Source organism: Nanorana parkeri, unplaced genomic scaffold (assembly GCF_000935625.1).
Source record: "Nanorana parkeri isolate BGI_ZX_2015 unplaced genomic scaffold, ASM93562v1 scaffold80, whole genome shotgun sequence".
Classification (NCBI taxonomy): domain Eukaryota; kingdom Metazoa; phylum Chordata; class Amphibia; order Anura; family Dicroglossidae; genus Nanorana; species Nanorana parkeri.
Window position 1 is genome coordinate 658,971 of NW_017306348.1, and position 19,346 is coordinate 678,316.

The 19,346-nt window shown below is 41.3% G+C and overlaps 1 protein-coding gene across 1 annotated transcript in view; it reads right to left on the bottom strand.

Annotated features, from left to right (window-relative positions):
• Window positions 1-3,318: 3,318 nt before the first annotated feature.
• Window positions 3,319-19,346, bottom strand: part of LRFN1 (leucine rich repeat and fibronectin type III domain containing 1) — a 124,359-nt gene continuing 108,331 nt past the window's right edge. The window contains exons 3-4 of the mRNA XM_018576945.1: window positions 16,844-18,242; window positions 3,319-5,244 (exon numbers count right to left, since the gene is read on the bottom strand). Of these exons, the coding sequence (XP_018432447.1) occupies window positions 4,395-5,244; window positions 16,844-18,222 (2,229 nt within the window). The 5' untranslated portion in view covers window positions 18,223-18,242 and the 3' untranslated portion in view covers window positions 3,319-4,394. The remainder of the gene's footprint in view (window positions 5,245-16,843; window positions 18,243-19,346) is intronic.

Below are 19,346 nucleotides of genomic sequence, written 5' to 3' on the forward strand. Positions count from 1 at the left end.
TTTCTGTGTTCAATGGGGTTTTAATAAACCTGGGACATTGATTACTTCTGCCTGCTGCTGTTCAGTGTTCTCCAGCTTTCAGTATGAGAAGAAACAATGTAATGAGTTATGAATATTTATTCTGCCTTAGTCAATCACTTTAAGTTTTATTTTTGTTATTTAAATAAAATTATATATTTGGAGCAACCTTCTAGAAGGGTCTTGTCTGCCTGATAAGGAAGGTACTTCCTTCCCGTGATGCTGCCTGGAAAAAAATCCAATGTGAGGGTCCCTGTTCTATCTGGTGGGATGGGGAGCCAAAAGAAGAAGAGTTTGTTTCCTAGCTTCCTGTCTGGATCTAGATTGGCCTAATTGGCCTGTGGCAGAGACCTTCATTGACCTGTCTGAAAAAGTAGAAGGTATTACCTGTTTGGGCATAAAGGTCCACAAACTGGCCAAGGAAATAGGAGGATAGCTGGCCACATGGAGTATCTTCTGAGGAGTCTGTTGTACATCTTTTCAAGGTACTGTGTTGCTATATTGAAGTCAGAGGAACCAATGTATTCTTGAGAGGATGCTTCTGAGACTTCAAATCCTCCATGAATTTTGCTGGTGGTGGAAGACTGCTCTTCAAGGGCCACTATCAGTTCACTGTTACTTGAAAGCCAGAGATATTTTTGCAGTCTATTTTAGGGTGTCCTGTGCCCTAACCCTCTCTTCCCAAATCCTTGCGCAAATAAATATTTAAACTCTAGAAGGAGTATGAAACCTGGCTATCTCTACTGGAGGCTTGGTGTGCTGTTGGATACAGCTACAGGGCAGGTCACCAGTAGGAAGGCAGGATAGGCTGTTAGGCAGCATTCACACCTTTGCGTTTCATGAAGCCAAGAAGTCAGAGTGACGTGCATTTGAGTACGTTCAAGGGCGCTTGTTTCCCACGTTTGGTGCATGTACTCATTGATTTGAATTGAGTCCAGAATGCGTGCCAAACGTAGAAAATAGTGTGGCTTTCCCATACGTTTTAATGCACTTGAATGCACGGGAAAGCCAAGCGTTTGCCTGGCCACATTTGGGGTGCCATTAGGTAGAAATGGTGCCGCAAGCGTGTTCTGCATTTAGTCCATGTCCCCATGAATCCACGCTGACATGTGCATTTCTGCCGCACGTTCACGGAACACACAGATGTGAATGTGGCCTTAACAACTAGCAACTCCTAAAGGAGGGGGGGTCACCTCTACCAGCAGCAGTTTTTTTTATTTTGTTTTATTTAAAGACAGTAAATGACCCTTTAACACATTTCAATATGATATGTGAATGGTGGTATGCAGGTGAGAGGCAGGCTCCTACAAAATATGAATTTGTTGCATTTTGCTTTGCATTAATGAGACCCCCTATCCATAACTTTATAGTGGTTGATATCATAAAATGAACCTGTGAACTAAGATGTAAAGCTAATATGTCCACCTAATATAGAAGACACCAGAAAGCAGCTGCACCTTCTTTTACTAATCAGCAAAAGCAATATGTGCATGGAAAGTTCATGAACCAAGCACGTGTTGTTGTATAATGTCCTCATATTAAAGCTAAAAATGGTCAGACTGAGAGTCTCGCATCTCATGCCAGTGAAAAGCTTCAGTTCTATAGCAGGCCCCCGGGCACACCCCATTGGTGAAATATGGGGCAGTGTAATGTTGTAGGTTTGTAAAAAAAATAGTGGTATGAAATTGTAAACATAGGTACATTATAGATCATTTTTTAATGTTTTAACATTTTCTTGCATTTACATTTTTAGCTGGACTCTAAGTATTATGAACGGTTCTGAATATGTAAGAGACTTGTGCAATATGCTTTTTCAATTACTATGTTTTTCTTAAAGATTCAAGCAGACGCTGTTGCCAGACCATTCATTTCAACAAAAATCTTCCCATAAGATTATATGTGCATTCAAGGTAGTTTATTCATGTTATTTAACTGTAAAAGCCTCCGTTGTGTAGACATCCATTTTGGTTGTAATGGCAGCTGCCACAGAGCTGCCACTTAAGTGACACCCTATTGTATTTCCCTTCTCAGCTTCCCCAGCAGCTACATAAAAGGTTATGTAGGCAGGGGAGGGAAGGAGTGGAGATGCTGGATCAGAACAGTAATTACAATCTTCCAGAAGTGGAGAGGGCTATGACATGCAAGGAGGGAGGGGCTGTGCTAGAGAATTGACACTTACCTGTGTAGTCACATTTTTTTACAACTTTAAAGGCAGATTCAACGTCAATAAAATGATATATAAGAAAAGGGCAAACACTGCAAATAAGCAATTACAATATTTAAAGGAGATCTATGAGGTGAGTGATTACCACTCATCCTCATAGATAGAGCCGACCTGTGACAAGGAAGCTGTCACAGGTCGGCTCTATTGATTGGGAAGTGAGCAGAAGCATGCAGCCGATCCGCTCACTTCCCGATCGTCTCCCTGCAGTGATCGGTGACTGTCAGCCACCGCTCCCCGCAGGGATTCCCCCCTCCTGTCTCCGATCCTCCAGTGCTGAGTGGAGGAACAAAACCTGTGACAAAGAAGCTGTCACAGGCCGGCTCTTTTGATCGGGAAGTAAGCGAACCCATATTGACGCTAGCTCACTTTCCGATCATCTCCCTGCAGAGAGCGGTGACTGGCAGTCACCACTCCCGGCAGGGATTACCCCTCTCCAATCCTCCAGCGCTGAGTGGAGGAACGGATGGGGGAGGGGGCAGGCAAAGCTGGCTCTGCCTCTAGATAGGCAGAGCCAGCTGCCACTCATGCAGCTGGGTGGATCCCGACAGTATTGTCCGGATCCGTCCTGGCTGTGACCCTCTCAGTATATCGTGGGCAATAGCCCACGATATACTAAGCTTTGGGTCACGGGAGGAGGTTAGTATATGTCCTCTTGTGACCCTAAAGAGAACTATGGGGAAAAACACTTACCCCATAGTTCGCTTTTAACTGTTGCATTTACCTGCAATTTTTTAGTTGGTGACAGGGTCTCTTTAAGGCACCATAAAGTATGCTTAAGGCATGTTAAAGTGGACCGATTAGTATAGCATGTCATTTTAGCATGCCTCTAGTGTTATTTACAGTAGCACATCTAAGGTGATGTTGCAGATTGAAGAATCAGGAATGAACCGATGTTGCCTTAGATATCAGTCAGTTTCTGCTTTGATTTTCCTACTGGTATCAGAAGCATGAGACAAAGAATCTGATTACTTGCAATAAGCTCCACTTAGTTCTTTCAGACACTTTCACACAGTGGGCACATTATAATCATGTAAATGCTACCAAGTATGCAATAAAAAAAAAACAGACACAGAGAGCAGTAACAGAAAGGACTTTAATTTCCCACTGCACCCACTGGCATCTCTTTCTCTCCTCCATGCTATATGTACTGGGGAGAGGGAGGGTGACACACGTTTTTAATGTAAAAACTTGTGTGTAGACAATATTCTGGATTATCTCTCACTTCCTGCTCAAGTCCCAGAAAGGCTCCTGACTCGAGTGACTCAGAAAGGATCCAGACCAGCTAGATGTACAGATTGTATAAGTGGTGCCAGGACCCCCATGATCATGACCAATAAAATCCTCTTATGCTTTCTGTCTCCTCCGTGCAGGAATGCTTTGTACAGTAGGTTTGGGTATCGTGTCGTTTGTGCATATGTCCTGTTTCCTAGATGAACCAGCATGTCCACCCTCAAGTCACATCAAGGTTCACACAGGGTATCAGAAAGCCTGGGTGCTGGTCTCTCACTTGTTTTAAGGCACTGCTTCAGGGGCTCAGTACATTTCTACTATAACCCAAGCAGAACAACAGCCCTCTAGATCCCCAAGCCAGAGACAGAGAGGGCAAAACGGTGGATCCATTTTTATAGGGGCGAGGAGAAGGGTCTCGTCATTAATTTCTTATATGCTTTAAGAACCTGGTAACCATGGACACCAAGAACATGAATTGATTGGTTGTTTGTCTCATTATGCGGGTGAGAGCAGCACTGCTGTGCGGGATCTGTAAAAACACATAGCTTTTAAAACCTTTCAAGAAAGCAGTGCCGACAGCCATTCAGATGCAAAAGCATTACATAACGATGCAGAATACATCTGTACACTTCTGGAATCGATACAGGTCCTCTCGATTACACAATATGAATGCTAAATGTTTTGGGTGTATCAGAGAACCTAACATCAAACTTGGCAAAAAATTTGACAAAAAATGAAAAACATTCTTTTTTTTTTCACCACTTAGGAAGTGTACTGAAACATTAGGCATAGTTATGCAATGCTTCAGTCGCATATCCGAGTTGGATCAGCCCCGAACATGAACACTGAGACCATGAGGTTTCAAAGGAAGTGCCCTTCCATGTCACCTAACCCCTCAGGTAATCCGTTCCCTGAAAGATAATCACACGGTGCTCTCCAGCATCCACTCTGTGCTGCTAAACGTGACTCTCCGATGTCCCAGGGCAGCTTCTTGGTTGTGCAACTCCGAGGTGGACATGTGTCTCTTTGTCCGTGCCCTGCGAGGGTAACTGTGGCTCTGGAACAGGGTGTAGTCCCCATCAAATGAGAATCTATGTTGATAAGTCCTGGGAGGTGCCTTGGTGCCCACACGGTTGTGCCCGTCAGTAGTGACTAGACATAGTGAGGTGGTGGAGCCAAGTGCACTGGTCTCTGTGTGGTCTCCTTCCGCAGAGAGAGAAGATAACAGAGCAACTGTCTGGAGATCATTGGAGGTCTTAGTTCTCCTCTTGTCCTTTTCAGTCAGTAGGGCCAGAGGAGGTGAACGTGGTTGGCACTCTCGTTTACCAGGTTCTTTGCTCTCCCGGGGGGAATCTTTGGAAGATGGGGGTAAAGGTTCATAGCTATTTTCTCCCAACTTGGCACAGGAGTTGGCACAGGCCATGCCTTGCTGCCCATTGGTTTGGGAATAAACGTTGCTGACCCTGGCTTTGCCCCCTTCCTCCTGGCCACTGTACACTTTGTATCGGATCATGAGGATGATAATAAACACCAGAACAGAAGCCACAATGATTCCTCCAATTATGATAATCATAGTGCCCCCCAGGAACTGGGTATGAAGTGGCCTGCACTGTCCGCCCTCTTCTTTAGTGGTGAACTGGACACATCCCACCACTCGTGTGGCTGTCAAGGAGGTCATTCCGTCATCATAGACAGCCAAGACGCATAGGTCATACTCACGGCCTGGAGCCAAGTCATTTACGAGGAAACTTCTGTTGCTTGGGGGGATCATTCTGTAAAACAGAAATAAAACATAATTCTGAGGGTGCAGAAGGGAATTTTAACTGAAACTGGAAAAAAGGAAAACGAGAACAAAAGTGTCGTTGCCCACAGGAAACCTATCATAATTTTTGTTTTATTTTCCATGCAATTAAAGATGAAAGTTAGTTAGTTGCTAAAGGTCACAATGCTTGCTTTCTTTTCTCCAGTTTTAATGAATCAGCTCCAAAGCATGAGAATGAAGGCTTCTAATTAACAGCAGGAAGAGTGCATCGGCCTTCTGGATGGAGTATGCAGGAGAATCTGATAACCAGGTGAAAAGAGGGACAGTTTGAACTCCTTATACACAACCCTCGGCTAAGATTTACAAATATGTGAGAGTATGAGTGCGTTTTTTTAATCTTTTTTATGTATCAACTGCCATGGTCCTTTCAGCTTTAGACAGACTTTGAGTTTATTCAGGTAGCCAGTGCTCTGTGCAGTAACACCTTCTGCAAAGCTCTATAACATCCATTGCAGATTTCAGATCACCGTTTTCAGAACATTTGTAAGATAACTTCTGAACTAAAGCTTTGTGTAACACAATTTACAGTTCATCACAGTTTTAAAATAAATGAAAAGACCATTTCTGATTGGTTGCTTTGGGTTAATGCAAGTTGCAGTTTACCATGGTTGCTGTGGGTTAATGTGTGTTGCAGTTTATCACTGTACAGAATAAACAATATGTAGCTAAAAATAGGTTGCTACACCAAGTATTTTGTTAAAGCAGCAGTTTATTTATTGATCCAAGTCAGCAACTTACATAGTTACATAGTATTTTCCTTAAATACTTAAATGTGGAAGAAACGTTTCACAGGAATAAAAGAGCATTAAGGGTTCAAAACTGGCATGAAAGGGAACTTGCAGTGTTTTCCTATGTATTTTCTTTATGTATTATATCATCCAGAAGTAAAAAATACAATTATTAGAAGTATTTTTTATCATTTTTAACCAGGGTAATACAAAATACTTAATACATATATTTTGTATTTACCCTTATGCAGGCGGCAGATGGAGAGCGTGCTACTCCGGGGTTTTTGCTAGCTGGCTTACCTATTCTAGTGTGAATACAGACCTGTGACTATAGACATACATGAGCCTGCTGAATGACTCAGTGGAGGGCTATCCATCCCTCTTACTTCAAGTAGTAAGGCTGCTACCTAGGTTTTTAGCCTGTAGTAGAGCAGGTACTGGGTTTTTTTTTTAGAAAGTACACCATACACTGCACCCATTTTAATTTGTAAAATATAGATTTTACACAAATAAACAGTATTTTTTTAAAATACAATAATTATTTAAATAAATACAAAATTAAAATAAAACTGATAAAAAAACACCAGTTTCTCCTTAAGGAAGGTATTATATTGAAGCAAAATGTGCATTTTGTTAGGGGTGAAATTGTTAATTACTGGGAAGCACTGATATAAGTGATTCATGTCTGTTTCTCCAGGAAGAGTACATTCTACAGTTTTAATGTATTTATTTATGTATTCATGATATAATTTATGCAGCAACAATGTATCTTGTATGTTTATTCCTGTTCCAGAGGAGTTTGCCATCTAATATGCCCACGGGAATATACATTCTCTATAGGCTGTTTAGAAGGAAGCTGAGCAACCCACCAATATGTTCAGGTTTTGTGGATACAAACTGGATCATATGGAGAAGACCCACATAATCTCCACATAGACAGTATCCCTGGTGGAAAATGAACTCAAAACCTGAGTCTACAGTGCTAACCATTAAGACATCATAAAATTCATTTTAAATCTCAGTGATTTGTGTTTACTACAAGATATGTGTTGTTTATATCACCAACGTAATAAGTGGGATTGAATGGCTTTTTAAGTATCTTTCAAGGCTCATTAGATATGAACGATAAATAGTTGTGACCAGCTGGGAAATTACAACAGGAATGCAATAGAGAGACAAAAGATAGAGAAAGGAAAAAAAAAACTTGAGGTGGATGAAAGCAAGAAAAAGGTATACTCTGCAGGAGATGTGTGACTGGGATACTTTCTGCCCACAATAATTATGGGGTGTCTCATGGAAGGTCTCATCACCTATTTGCTCTTTTCTACAGGAAAAAAATGTTTGAGATCAAATTGGGGTGCAGAAATAAAAATGAAATATGCTGGTATGGGGTATGCACTGGCTAAATGATGGAGTAAGAAAGGAAATTAAGTTAGGAGATACTGTACAGCAGGCATTGTAAGAGGAGCAGGCATAGGGATAAAAATAGGGACAGGTAGAGTGAGAGTAAAGGTTATGGAACACCTTTGGTTTGAACACTGCAGACCAAATTAAAAGGCCAAATCTAGGATAGGCTATTTTTGGTCATAAGTGGGAAAATTGAAGGTCAATGAATCAGGCATCTTGAGAAGAGCAGAATGTGAATGGCAGATAGAAGGTGAAGCATAATAACAAGATGTAATGAAAGAGGACGGTGGAGTATCCGGGGTGGAATGAGGGGCAGATGAAAGAACTAGGATGAGTGCAATACATAGGGGGGTTGGATGAAATGACAGTGAGCACGTTTAGATTGAATTAGAGTGAATTATGATGAGGTGAAAGGGCAGAAAAACTAAAGGGACTAAGTTAAAGTTGAGAAGGAGAAATGAGACTGACTGCATAGTGGGAAATGCACATAAAAGAAGAGCAGAAAAGGTTAGAAGGGCATAAAAAATTAGAAGAGTAGAGAGTAGAAGGGCAGACAGTTCAAGTGCAGGAGAAATGAGAAGAGCAGACAGTAGAAGTGCAGGAGAAGTTGCAAGAGCAGACAGTAGAATGGCAGAAGATGTGAGAGGAGTAGAACATAGATGGGCAGAAGTAGGAAGAGCAGACAGTAGAAGAGCAGAAGAAGTAAGAAGAACAGATAGTAAAAGAGCAAAAGTAAGGAGAGCAGACAGTAGAAGGGCAGAAGATGTAAAAGGAGTAAAACATAGAAGGACAGGAGCAGTGTGAAGAACAGACAGTAGAAGGGCAGAAAATCTAAGAAGAGCAGACAATAGAAGAGCAGAAGAAGTGGGAAGAGCAAACAGTAAAGGGCAGAATAAGTTAGAATAACAGAAAATAGAAGGGCAGAAGAAGTAAGCCGAGCAGACAGTAGAAGAGCAGAAGAAGTGAGAGGAGTAGAACATAGACGGCAGGAGAAGTGGGAAGAGCAGACAGTAAAACGACAGAATACGTGAGAGGAGTAGAGCAAAGTAAGGCATGAGCACTGGGAAGATCAGACAGTAGAAGGGCAGAAAAAGTAAGAAGAACAACCAGTAGAAGGCCGAAGTAAAAAGAGCAGACAGCAGAAGAGCAGGAGAAGTGGAAAGAGCAGACAGTAGAAGGAAAAAAGAAGTAAGAGGAGTAGGACATAGACAGGCAGGAAAAGTGGGAAGAGCAGATAGTAGAAGGACAGAAGAAGTAAGAAGAACAGACAGTAGAAGGGCAGAAGAAGTGAGAGGAGTAGAACATAAGAAGGGCAGAAGAAGTGAGAAGAGCAGACATTAGATAGGGTAGAGAAGTTAAAAGAGAAAATGGTAGAAGAGCAAAATAAGTGAGACGGGCACGAATCTGAGAAGCATGGGTAGAAGGCAGAAGTGAAAAGTGCAAGCAGAGGTAGTATTACAAGATAAGTGGAGACAACAAAATGAATCAATGCAGTGTGTAAGGCAATTAGAAGAAATGCTATAAAGTAAGACACATGGGAAGACAGCAGGTGAAGTAATTGGAGTTATTTGGTGATAACGGTAGCCAATGAGAGAAGGGCAGGCTGTGGAAATAGTTATGTGTGAAAAAGGTTAGGTAGTGTTTGAAGGGCAGGTAGTGAGAACGGTAGATAAGAAAGCATCTCAGAAGGACACAAAATTGGATGGGTAGAGAGCAGTTCTATCACTACAGAAGTTTATAAGTGTCTTTTGCTTTAGGTTTATTGGTCCCTTTGGGGTCTTTTTTTTTCTCTACAAACTTATTTGATCCCTTTTGGAACCTCTTGATTATAAAGCAAAAGCATCACCTGCACATTTTCATGCAATCATCACTGTACCATAGCCCCCCATCCAGTATGTACATTCTTTCTACATGTTGGTTGGAGATCATCACAAACAGTGAGGCTTCTGTGTTTATTTCTGCTAGCAGAAGAAACAGTTTGATGATATTGATGTTATATCTCACACATCGTCAATAAATCAGGATGCTGCTCACAACCGACTCCTACAGCTTCAGAACATCTTATGCTGCTGTGGTGGAGGCGGTTTAGCTTAAAGGCTACGGATAACACTGCAAAAGAGGTCCTTAGAATGTAGCTTGTTCTATGTCTTTCCACAGCTTTATTTCTCTAACACCTTATACAGTAAGTAGTGGAAGTTTTAGCACTTTTGTATTGTTTAAAAGCAACATGGTATTTACTGTGACTTTCCTTTAAATTACACTTTTAAGAGCCCTTGTTTCTCTGTGTACAATATCCATCTTTAAACACTACACACTCTTCCCTAAGTGTTAAGCAGATTTTCTCCCTGTCTGTAATGTTTATCCACGGCAAATATTACCTCTCAGTTCCGTTCTGCTCAGGAAGCCTGAATCGTCCTATTCTAAAGTGTTTGCTATGTCTGACATTCTCTTTCTTTACACAGCGAGGAATCTCATTATGGAGGCGATGGATAAGGTGCAGATCTTGTCAGTTCAGTGATTCCCATAACGGAAAAGCCTCCATGGACCACAAGTTTCAGAAATAATACTAGAGAAGAGATCTTTTACTGATATGGGGGTGGTTGATTGGGACATAGCTAAAAGGTTTCTCTGTTCCACACCATTTCACTTGTTTCCAGCTAAATTGCCTCTTGAGATTGGTGAAAGCTGCCCTTTGAGAACCAATTCCGCAGTGCAATTGTCAAAGCTCCTGCTTCCTTGATTTCCAGCTGTCTGTCACCTGTGATGATGGGCAGCTGAGACCATTGGTCACAAAATCGTGAGGAAAGTAAAAATAAAATTGTAAAACAATTGATGAAAACATATTTATTTGCTGTGAAGCCATGTTATAACTTTAGGCAACCCTGTTGATATGGTAAAAAAAAGTTTGAACCCAAAATATCTCGTGAAAGAAGTTAGATACTTGCCTGTCTGGTAGGAGGCAACTGAGATCTTTGCTATGTCTGTGAAGGTTCTCATTCATGAAGGTCATGGCAACTGGACTTGCTGTATTTTTCTTGAAGACGTTTCACTAGTCATCCAACCCATTATTCCCAGATCATTTTTTGTACAAGCCATTCTGAATTGGGAAAGCTGGTTGGATGACCAGTGAAACATCTTCAAGATAAATACAGCAAGTCCAGTTGCCTTATTTTTTACAGATGATATCTTTGCTGTCTTCGAAAACTATGGTCACTGCTGCTATCCGACACTTCCAGGTGTGTCAAACATCTGGTTTCCTACTAAACCCAGTGGTTCCTTCTGTCATATGCTACTTCTCTACCTTTTCCTGTTGTGATGTAGCCGGAATGGGAGAACCATGGCACCCAGCTGGGGACCAGGTATCTAAAACACCCAAAAGTGTTGGATAGCAGCGGCACCCATAGATCTGGAAGACATGAAAGATGTAATTAGCTGGAAAGATAATTCATATTGGAAAACAGTAAGTCCCCCTACACTCCTTGAAGCGTCTCCTGCCCAAATCACAATGGTGGTGCTCGTAGTGACAATTACGGATGGCGCCATGCACAGCAAACAAGGGAAGACAGGAATCACCAGCACTCAGTAAGTAATGTTCAAATGGTAACGTCCAAGTGGTTACTGCGATATGTGTGACGATTTGCCCGAATAAATGGACGTTACCATTTGAACATTACTTACTGAGTGCTGGTGATTCCTGTCTTCCATTGGAAAGATAATTATTCACCTTCTTCTTTTACAGTGTGCTTTAGGCTCAAAATGATCATAGTGACAGGGTCCCTTTAGAGGCCAAACCCCACCAAAGCAGTTATTACAGTATTGCATAGCTGCTGCTAAAATTAATCACACGCTGGTTTTATATATTTCTCAGGGATTTCACTAGTCAGGTATTGCACAAGAATCCATGTCATCAAACTGTCCCAACCATGCATAATTCAGATAATGGGTTTAACGCCTCTCCCCCCTAACAATGGTAATAAAGTGACACCTTTATTAGGGACTTGTGATAGGAGCCAGAGGCGAAAATTACTGGGATTTAATAAGCTTGCAGGTAATTTAAACTATTCAATACAAAAATGGCCAGTCTCTTCTTCTATAATACATAAGGGGCTACGGATCTGTAATAAACCTTGCTACATGCATTGCAATGCATAAAGTTGCATGGAGTGCACTATTTTCTTATTAAACTGAAGATTTACTCCGTGTGCCACAGATCACAATCTCAGCTAGTCAACTGGGCAGCTGCTTGTGCCTCTTTAATTGGTACCAAATCTAGGAGCTGTTCTTTAATGAGACCAGCATAGCTGATATTGGGTGCTTAACAGTCAATTGATCAATATGCAAATATCAGGTCTTTCACAAGAATCATGGCTAATGTTTTCACATAACACAGGTTTAAAGCGACTCTGTCCGGTGGGTTAAAAAAAGTTACAAAACAAAATTTACAAGAGAAAAGGCTTTATACTTGCCTGTCCCAATGCCCATTGCTTTGACCTTTTCTCTGTTTAAGACCTATGGCCACCTGAAGAATCTCCACATTTGACACTTCCAGGAGTGTCAGAAACCTGCATACCCTGCTGCACACCATGTTTTTTTCTGCTGACCCCTACATTCACTTCTGTTTCCTTTAGTGATGCAGGGGATGGAAGAAACAACACCTAGAAATGTGTTCAATATAAAAAGGCTGATAGAATATCAGAGGAACAGGCAGCGGGACAGGTGAGTATAAACCCTTTTCTCTTGCAGTTGCTGTTCTGAAACATATTTTTAAGCCTGGGATGCAGTCGCTTTAAAGCTGACCATTGACATTAGATCTGTGTTTCCTAACTGATATCTTCAAGTACCCTTACCAAGTCAGGTTTTCAGGTTTCCCTTTCTTATCCATAGGTATCCTAATTAATTAAAGTGACATTAAAGGCAAAAAAAAATTTCCCTCCCCCCAATGTAAATGTTAGCACTTACCTTAAATGATGTCTCTTTTTCCGATCTTCCTCTTCTTTCCCCATGTTTTCATCTGTCCCTCCAGCGGTGTGACGTCACTCCGATCCAGCGCTGACTGCTCTGTCTCTCCGATCCAGCGGTGTCTGCAGGCGGGTGCACGCGTCCATAGACTTACCTTGCGTCTCTGCTCGTCTCCCGGCCGAGAATCGGAACTGCGCATGCGCCCGCCCCAAGATCCTTTGCGGCCGTACGAGCAGTTCCTTATTCTCGGCGCGGGAACGAGCGGCGATAACGAGGTAAGTTTAAAAGGATTTTAAGCGTTTTTTTTTTTTTTTTACACTTCTTGCCTATAACTACTGCATGCTAGCAGTAGATATAGGCAAAAAAACCGGAGGGTTTAGATCCCCTTTAATTTTGATTACAACAGATTCTATTAATTACCATACAATTCTATTAAAAACAATATAACCTTGCTGAAGTACATGATTTGGCGGAGTCTTGTCATGATGGTCAATGTGAGTTGCACCCACAACCGAATATCTTATTCCAACTCCGCTTTGTTTTTCCTCCTTTTCACTAATGCCAGCCAGACACTCTTTTTATGTTTGTTATGTACTTAATTTAAGGCGGTTGAGATGTTGTTTTTCCTCCCCATTTTGATTGGCTATGCTGAGGTAGAGGTTTTTGAATTAACTGTGGTTTTGTATTGTCTTATTTTTACACCAATATCAGATGCTATGAATCATTGCAGGCCATATCTTTGGATTTATGGTCTTACCCCTATATCTGAGTGTGAACTCTGACTGTGGTACTGTGTAGGTGTTTTTCTTTTGGAAATTAATTTCTTCATTATAACTTTGGTTACATTTGATAATTCCTGTGTTCTTTTGTCTGCTTCACAGCTATGAGGCCGTGGTCAGTGATTGTTCAGTGGTCAGTGACTGTTTCTGACCATGCAAGTCATTGACTTTTACAGCTGTTAAGGGTGAACTTTTTGTTCCACTTGACATGTTCTCAATGAACTGTTTTTATTGTATCATATGACACTACTTGAATCTGGAGGTTAACCCCTTCGTGACGGGAGACGTACACTGTACGTCCAGCCACAAAGGGACCAAATGACTTGTCACGTACACTGTACGTGACGAGTTATTTGCTGCTTTAGAGGGCTGTTAATCGCTGAGAATCAGCTTTTAACATTCATTAATGGCTGCCCTTACTACAGAATTTATGTTATTCTTTTTCAAACTTAAGAATTGTTTTTTTCCCAGTATACTATCCCCAATAACCACTGCTGCTTTCCTTCCCAGGCTGATTTCCCACCATTGTCTACTAACAGTACACATTGATTGGAGCCCATTACTACCTTACACGTTTTGGAAGTTTAAGCCTTTTTGCTTTTTCTTTGTTTCCACAAGACCAGGTCCTGTCCCTTCAATGGTCTACCTTTTTTTAACATTTATGACAATTTGTCGAATACTTTAACAGCCTGGGAAGCCTTTGAGGGATAATCCAGAGGGGTTTTACTCTTTGCAGTTTCACACATCAAAAGACATTCCTGTAACACTCTGCTTAGATTAGCATCTCCTGAAAGTCAAGCCAAATATGCTTATTTAACCAATACTATTGACACTAATAAGTGGGTATGGCAAGAGGCATTTAGACAGCATGAATCTTTCTATGCAGAACACACTCCCAGTAGATCTTTCTTCTCTGAGCAGTCACTATTTAACCTGGGGGACAGATGCTGGTGTTTATTTACGTGACACCCTTACTCCGTCCCTAACACCTGAACAGTGGAACATTTTGGATACTCACATTACGGTTGATGAGATTAAGACAGCAATTTGATAAGGTCAGAACAAAAGATCCCTAGTCTGGACAGATTTCCTCTTGAATTATATATGAAATATATGGACTTCTTGGCCCTTAAACTATTGCAATTATATTATGCGTCTTATTCCTTGGGCAAATTGCCACAGTCTACATGTGAGGCACTGATTATTCTTATCCCCAAACCTGGCAAGGACCTACAACTTCTTGAAACATATAGGTCAACATTGCTTCTTACAGCAAATGTTAAAATATTGGCAAAGGTCCTTGCCACATGTTTGTGTTAAGTGATTACTTCTATCATACACCAGGATCAGACAGGTTTTATGCCTAGTATGACTACAGTTTGTACCTTCATAGGATCTCTGACAACTTGTAGTACTCTCATGTTAATCGGGGACAAAGAGTTATTGTTTGCCTGGATGCTAATAAAGCATTCAGTATGATTGACTGGTCATACTTCAAGGCCTCTCTGCACAAATTTGGCTGCCCGCCAAGTATTTATAAATTGGATCACATTATTAGATTCTGCACCTAGTGGCAGCTAATGTTTAGGCTTTGGAGTATTTTCCTCTGTGCCTTATCACCCTTACTGTTGGCAGTAGTAACTGAGCCCTTGGCTATCAGACTTTGTAGAAAACCCGCCATGCTTGGTCTCTCCATTGTGGAGGAATAAATTAGTTTCTATGCAGGTGAAATGGTTTTGTATTTGACTGATGCCAGTGGTTCATTGTAGGCTTTGCTTGATTTATCCACTCCAATATTAATCCATTCTACACTCTCCTGAAATACATATTTGCTGCTTGGACTATACTTCCACTCACTATGTATAAACGTATTTAAAGTTATCCTTTTCCCAAAAAGTATTTTACATCCTTTTGTAATCCCCAGTTTATTTACCCTTTTCCATCTTCCAAAAATGGAATGCTCAACTACGGGAGTTGTTTGGAATCATAAACCTTCAAAGCTTCCTTTTAAGTACTAATTAACCTCTCCACCTTAGGTGGCCTGGCTTTCCCATGGCTCCATTAGTATTATGATTCAGCACAACTATCACAGGTAGCACACAGGCTCAGTAAGGGTAGTGTAAATAAAGCACAGCTTTTGGGTTTTACTTCCCTCATGGTTCAATCCTGCTTAAGGGGAAATATGACAAGACCCCATTTCCCTCATATACTTTTAAACAAACCACTCGTGTCTGGAAATGGACCAAAATCAGTCCACTCAAATTATATATCATGCACCTCTCTGGGAAAACAGAGTTTTACCCAAATTAAGGAAAACCCCCGATTCTGTGTGTGGGAATCTCGAGGCATCTGGTTTTTTGGTTATGCTGTGTACGTGGGTGCCCTGAGGTAATTTCCTCAACTTTTTTCTCGATATAGTTTTTAAAACTCCAGCATGCATTCCAGACCAAGACCTGATTTCAAAGAATACAATCTAGTACATGTAATACAGGAAGGGCATGAAAAGGTTATGATAGGTGATCATTGTATAGAAGGTTGGTAGTAACAACTAACTTCAACAAAAAGAAATCCTATGAAACATGCTGGAGTGATTTGCCAGACTTCGGCGAGGAGAACTGGGAAGACTGCTTAGAGACCCCAGGCAAAGTGTCCTTGTGTGTGAAGGAGCACTAAATTCAAGCTGGTATCATTCATCAAGTGTACCTTTCTGCACATAGAATGGCTAGATTTACTTAAGACATTCTCTGTTAACTGTCCGAAGTGTCATTTGCTGCAAGTTTTTTTTTTTGTTTCACTAGATTTGGGCCTGCCCTGCTATAAACACATTCTGTGGATACTTACATTTGTAAATGATTTGATGGTGTGCCCGATTCCACTTACAAGAGGTATATGTGTTAGGCATTTCGCAGGATCTGCCGATGCCTGCAGCAAAGGCTCATGTTTCTTCGTGAACTGCTATTTCAAGCCCATGAAGTTCAAGCCCATAGTTCTACATTGGATGTCAAGTACTTGCACCTGTGTATCCCAGTGGATGAAATTTCTAAGTGACATCTTAGCCTTATAAAATTGGTTGATGCACTCAGCAGCTGTCCTGTCTGATACAACAAGATATGGAATCCCTGGCTGTCTAAAATGTTTTGATGCTCAAGCTGCTTCACTTTTTCACAGTCCCTCCTCTCTGGGACCACATATGAAAAGTGAATGGTAGCAGGTAATTTAGAGTTGTTTAATGGGAGTTAAGTTTTTTTTAAGGTTTATTAAGACATACCCCTTTACATGTTTAAAATTATACAGATGTCTGCACGGTGGAGTTGTAAACAGTGATTAATTTGCTGGCTTGTAGTAGAACATTTGTTCTCCTAATTACAAATATCTATGTAATTATTTGTACACAATACCATGTATTATTCTGTAATGTACCTTGCACTTTATCTTTTGCTCAATAAACTATTGTTTGAGACAAAAAAGAATGACTACCTTGCCTAATCCTGCAAAGCATAGCATAAGAACACTGACAAGGCATACAAATGGAGAATCCAAGGGAGTAAATCTGACCATGGTTTCCTCAGATAATAGAATTTGCGGGGGTGTTTAAATTAGCTGACATTTACTGAATGCCAAAAAACGTTTTCATGTCCTGTGTGTGCAGAGCAATCAAAACATCACTACATCTTACCTGTACACCAGAGAGTCATCTAAAGAGCTGTTGTACTGAATCTGATACATGCGAATCCCAGGAATATGTCGTTCTGATGGCCACTGGATGACAACTGAGGTGGACTTCAGCTTGTCCACCACTATTCTCCTGTCCTGTAGGCTTTTGGTGTCATTGAAGCCTGATTTTGTGGAGGTTGTGATGTCAGAGGAGCCAGGGTCAGGTTCTTTTATGTGAGCCGTGTTATTAACTAACAAAGGAAGTGGTACTATTGCCAATTCTACTGGGGCAGTAGCCTCCCCAGCTGCATTTGATGCTATACAGGTGAAGGAACCACTGTCCTTCAATGTGGTTATCACAATGTCAAGTGTTCCATTGTCATGAGCCACCATTCTAGATGTATTGTGGATGAGCTTCCCATCTGGGCCAATCCAATGGACTGAAGGTTCAGGGTCTCCTACTGCCTTGCACTTGAGGTTTACAGATTGTCCTTCCACTACAAATGTTTTGCTGGCATAGTGTCGGGTGATAAGAGGAGGGTCACAGATAAACTCCTCCTCTTGAATTGACCAAAAATACTTGTCCGTTAGCTGTTCTGGAGAAGCACAAGTCTCCAGGTCATCCTCTCTTGTTAGTCGTCTCAGCCACAAGAGCTCACAGTTACAGTGTAAAGGGTTTCCACCAAAACTAATGGCCAAGGAGGAACTGGAGCCTCTTGTACTGGCCATCACTTGAGACCTGAGGAATAGGTTGTCTGGAGGCAGTTTGTGCAGCTGATTAGAGGTCATGTCCAATCTTACCAGCTTATGCAACATAGTAAATGTTCCTTCCGCAATGTGGTCTATGAGGTTGTGATCCAGAGTTAATGTATTTAGATTGACCATTTGCCCTATGTCGTCCCAGGGCAGCTCTATAAGGTTGTTATAGGACAAGTCAAGGTCTTCCACAGTGGGAAGGAACTCATGGAAGGCTCCATTCTGGATAGAACTAATCTGATTGTTGCCCAAAATCAGATGGCGCAAATTTCCCAAGCCACGGAAATGCTCGTGTCTCAGAATTGAAAGTCGGTTACTGTTCATGTGCAAGGCTCTCAAAGAACGCAAGTCAGAGAATGCCAGGGGTACAATTTGGCTAATAGTATTTCGTGAGAGTGTCAAATGAACCAAGTTGGTCATGTTGACAAAGTCTTTGCGTCGTATGATGGTGATAAAATTGTCTGTCAGCCGTAGCTCCACTGTCCGACGGTCAATGGCTGGTGGGACAAATAGAAGTCCTGTCTTGGCACACAGCATAGTTAGAGTTGGAGAGTTACTCTGGCAGATGCAGCGGCCGGGGCAATGTTGTGCTCTCCCAAAGTACCCCAGAGCTCCCATCAGCAGCAGGCATAGCAGCTTCTCCATGGCCCCTTGGCCAAAAGAGTCTGAAAAAAACAGAAAAATAAAGAAAGTTTAGTATAGCAATTTGATGAAGATAATATATTGTACACTGTAAAAAGAAAAGGAAAGTATACAATGTACTTATGTTTTTATTATAAAGGGTTAAGAGTTTCTGGAAGGTTGATATGCCTTCCTGTCAGCAGCTCTCCACCATTCACAGAACCCCTCTTACTATGAGCCCACAAAAGCAGCTGCGGTGAGATACTCAATTGCCTACATTGGTCTACATTTATTCTGTTTGCCAGTGTCCAATCCTTCTGTACACAGCAGTATATTCCGAAGGTTTATGACCAGTGTCCCACAATGGAGGATAAAGGAAGTACAGCTATAATGCTTACCACTATCACCTCTGTAGCCCCACTGCACACTGTGATTCCATACCTCCTGCTGGCTGTTACCTTACTAGTGTGTCTCTTCAGAGCTGCAGGGACACATTAGTGACATAGGGGTCAGGGAAAGAAGTCACAATGGGCAGCAAAGATGTGCAGGAATCTGGCACACCTGAAAGTATTGGATGCTGAAGTTTATATAATCACTGCAATCACTGATCTGCAAAAGAGCTAAAATTGGTTTCAGTAGTGGCAGTAATGGTAAAATATTACTGTACTTTCCTATCCTGACTCTGTTTCCTTTTTTATTTTACTATCGAAAGTGTCTCTTTCAATATGACAATTTCCAAAATACCCTAAAACCTTTATAAGTGCTGAGATCACGAGTCTACCCTTCTCCCAGCCACTTTCACAACACTAAATGTATTACTATAGTACAGGTATCCTATCAGCATCAAAATGTGCACGGACATTCCATTTTGATGTTACAAATAACCATATCTTTTTTTTTTTTACTATCTTACCATGGATGAAGTGGTCATAAAATGGTCTATCCTACCTCGGCTTTAATATTCTGTTCAGTTAATTTAAAAAGGTAGCAACCCACAGGAAACCAATATCAACCAATCCCCTGCTCTATTAGACTGTGAAAACACAGTTTCTGAGTGAAGCCATATAGGTATACAATGTATACGAAAAAACGAACATCCCTAATCTGTCAGCCCGCTGGATGGGCGGTAATACTGTATGTACGGTAGC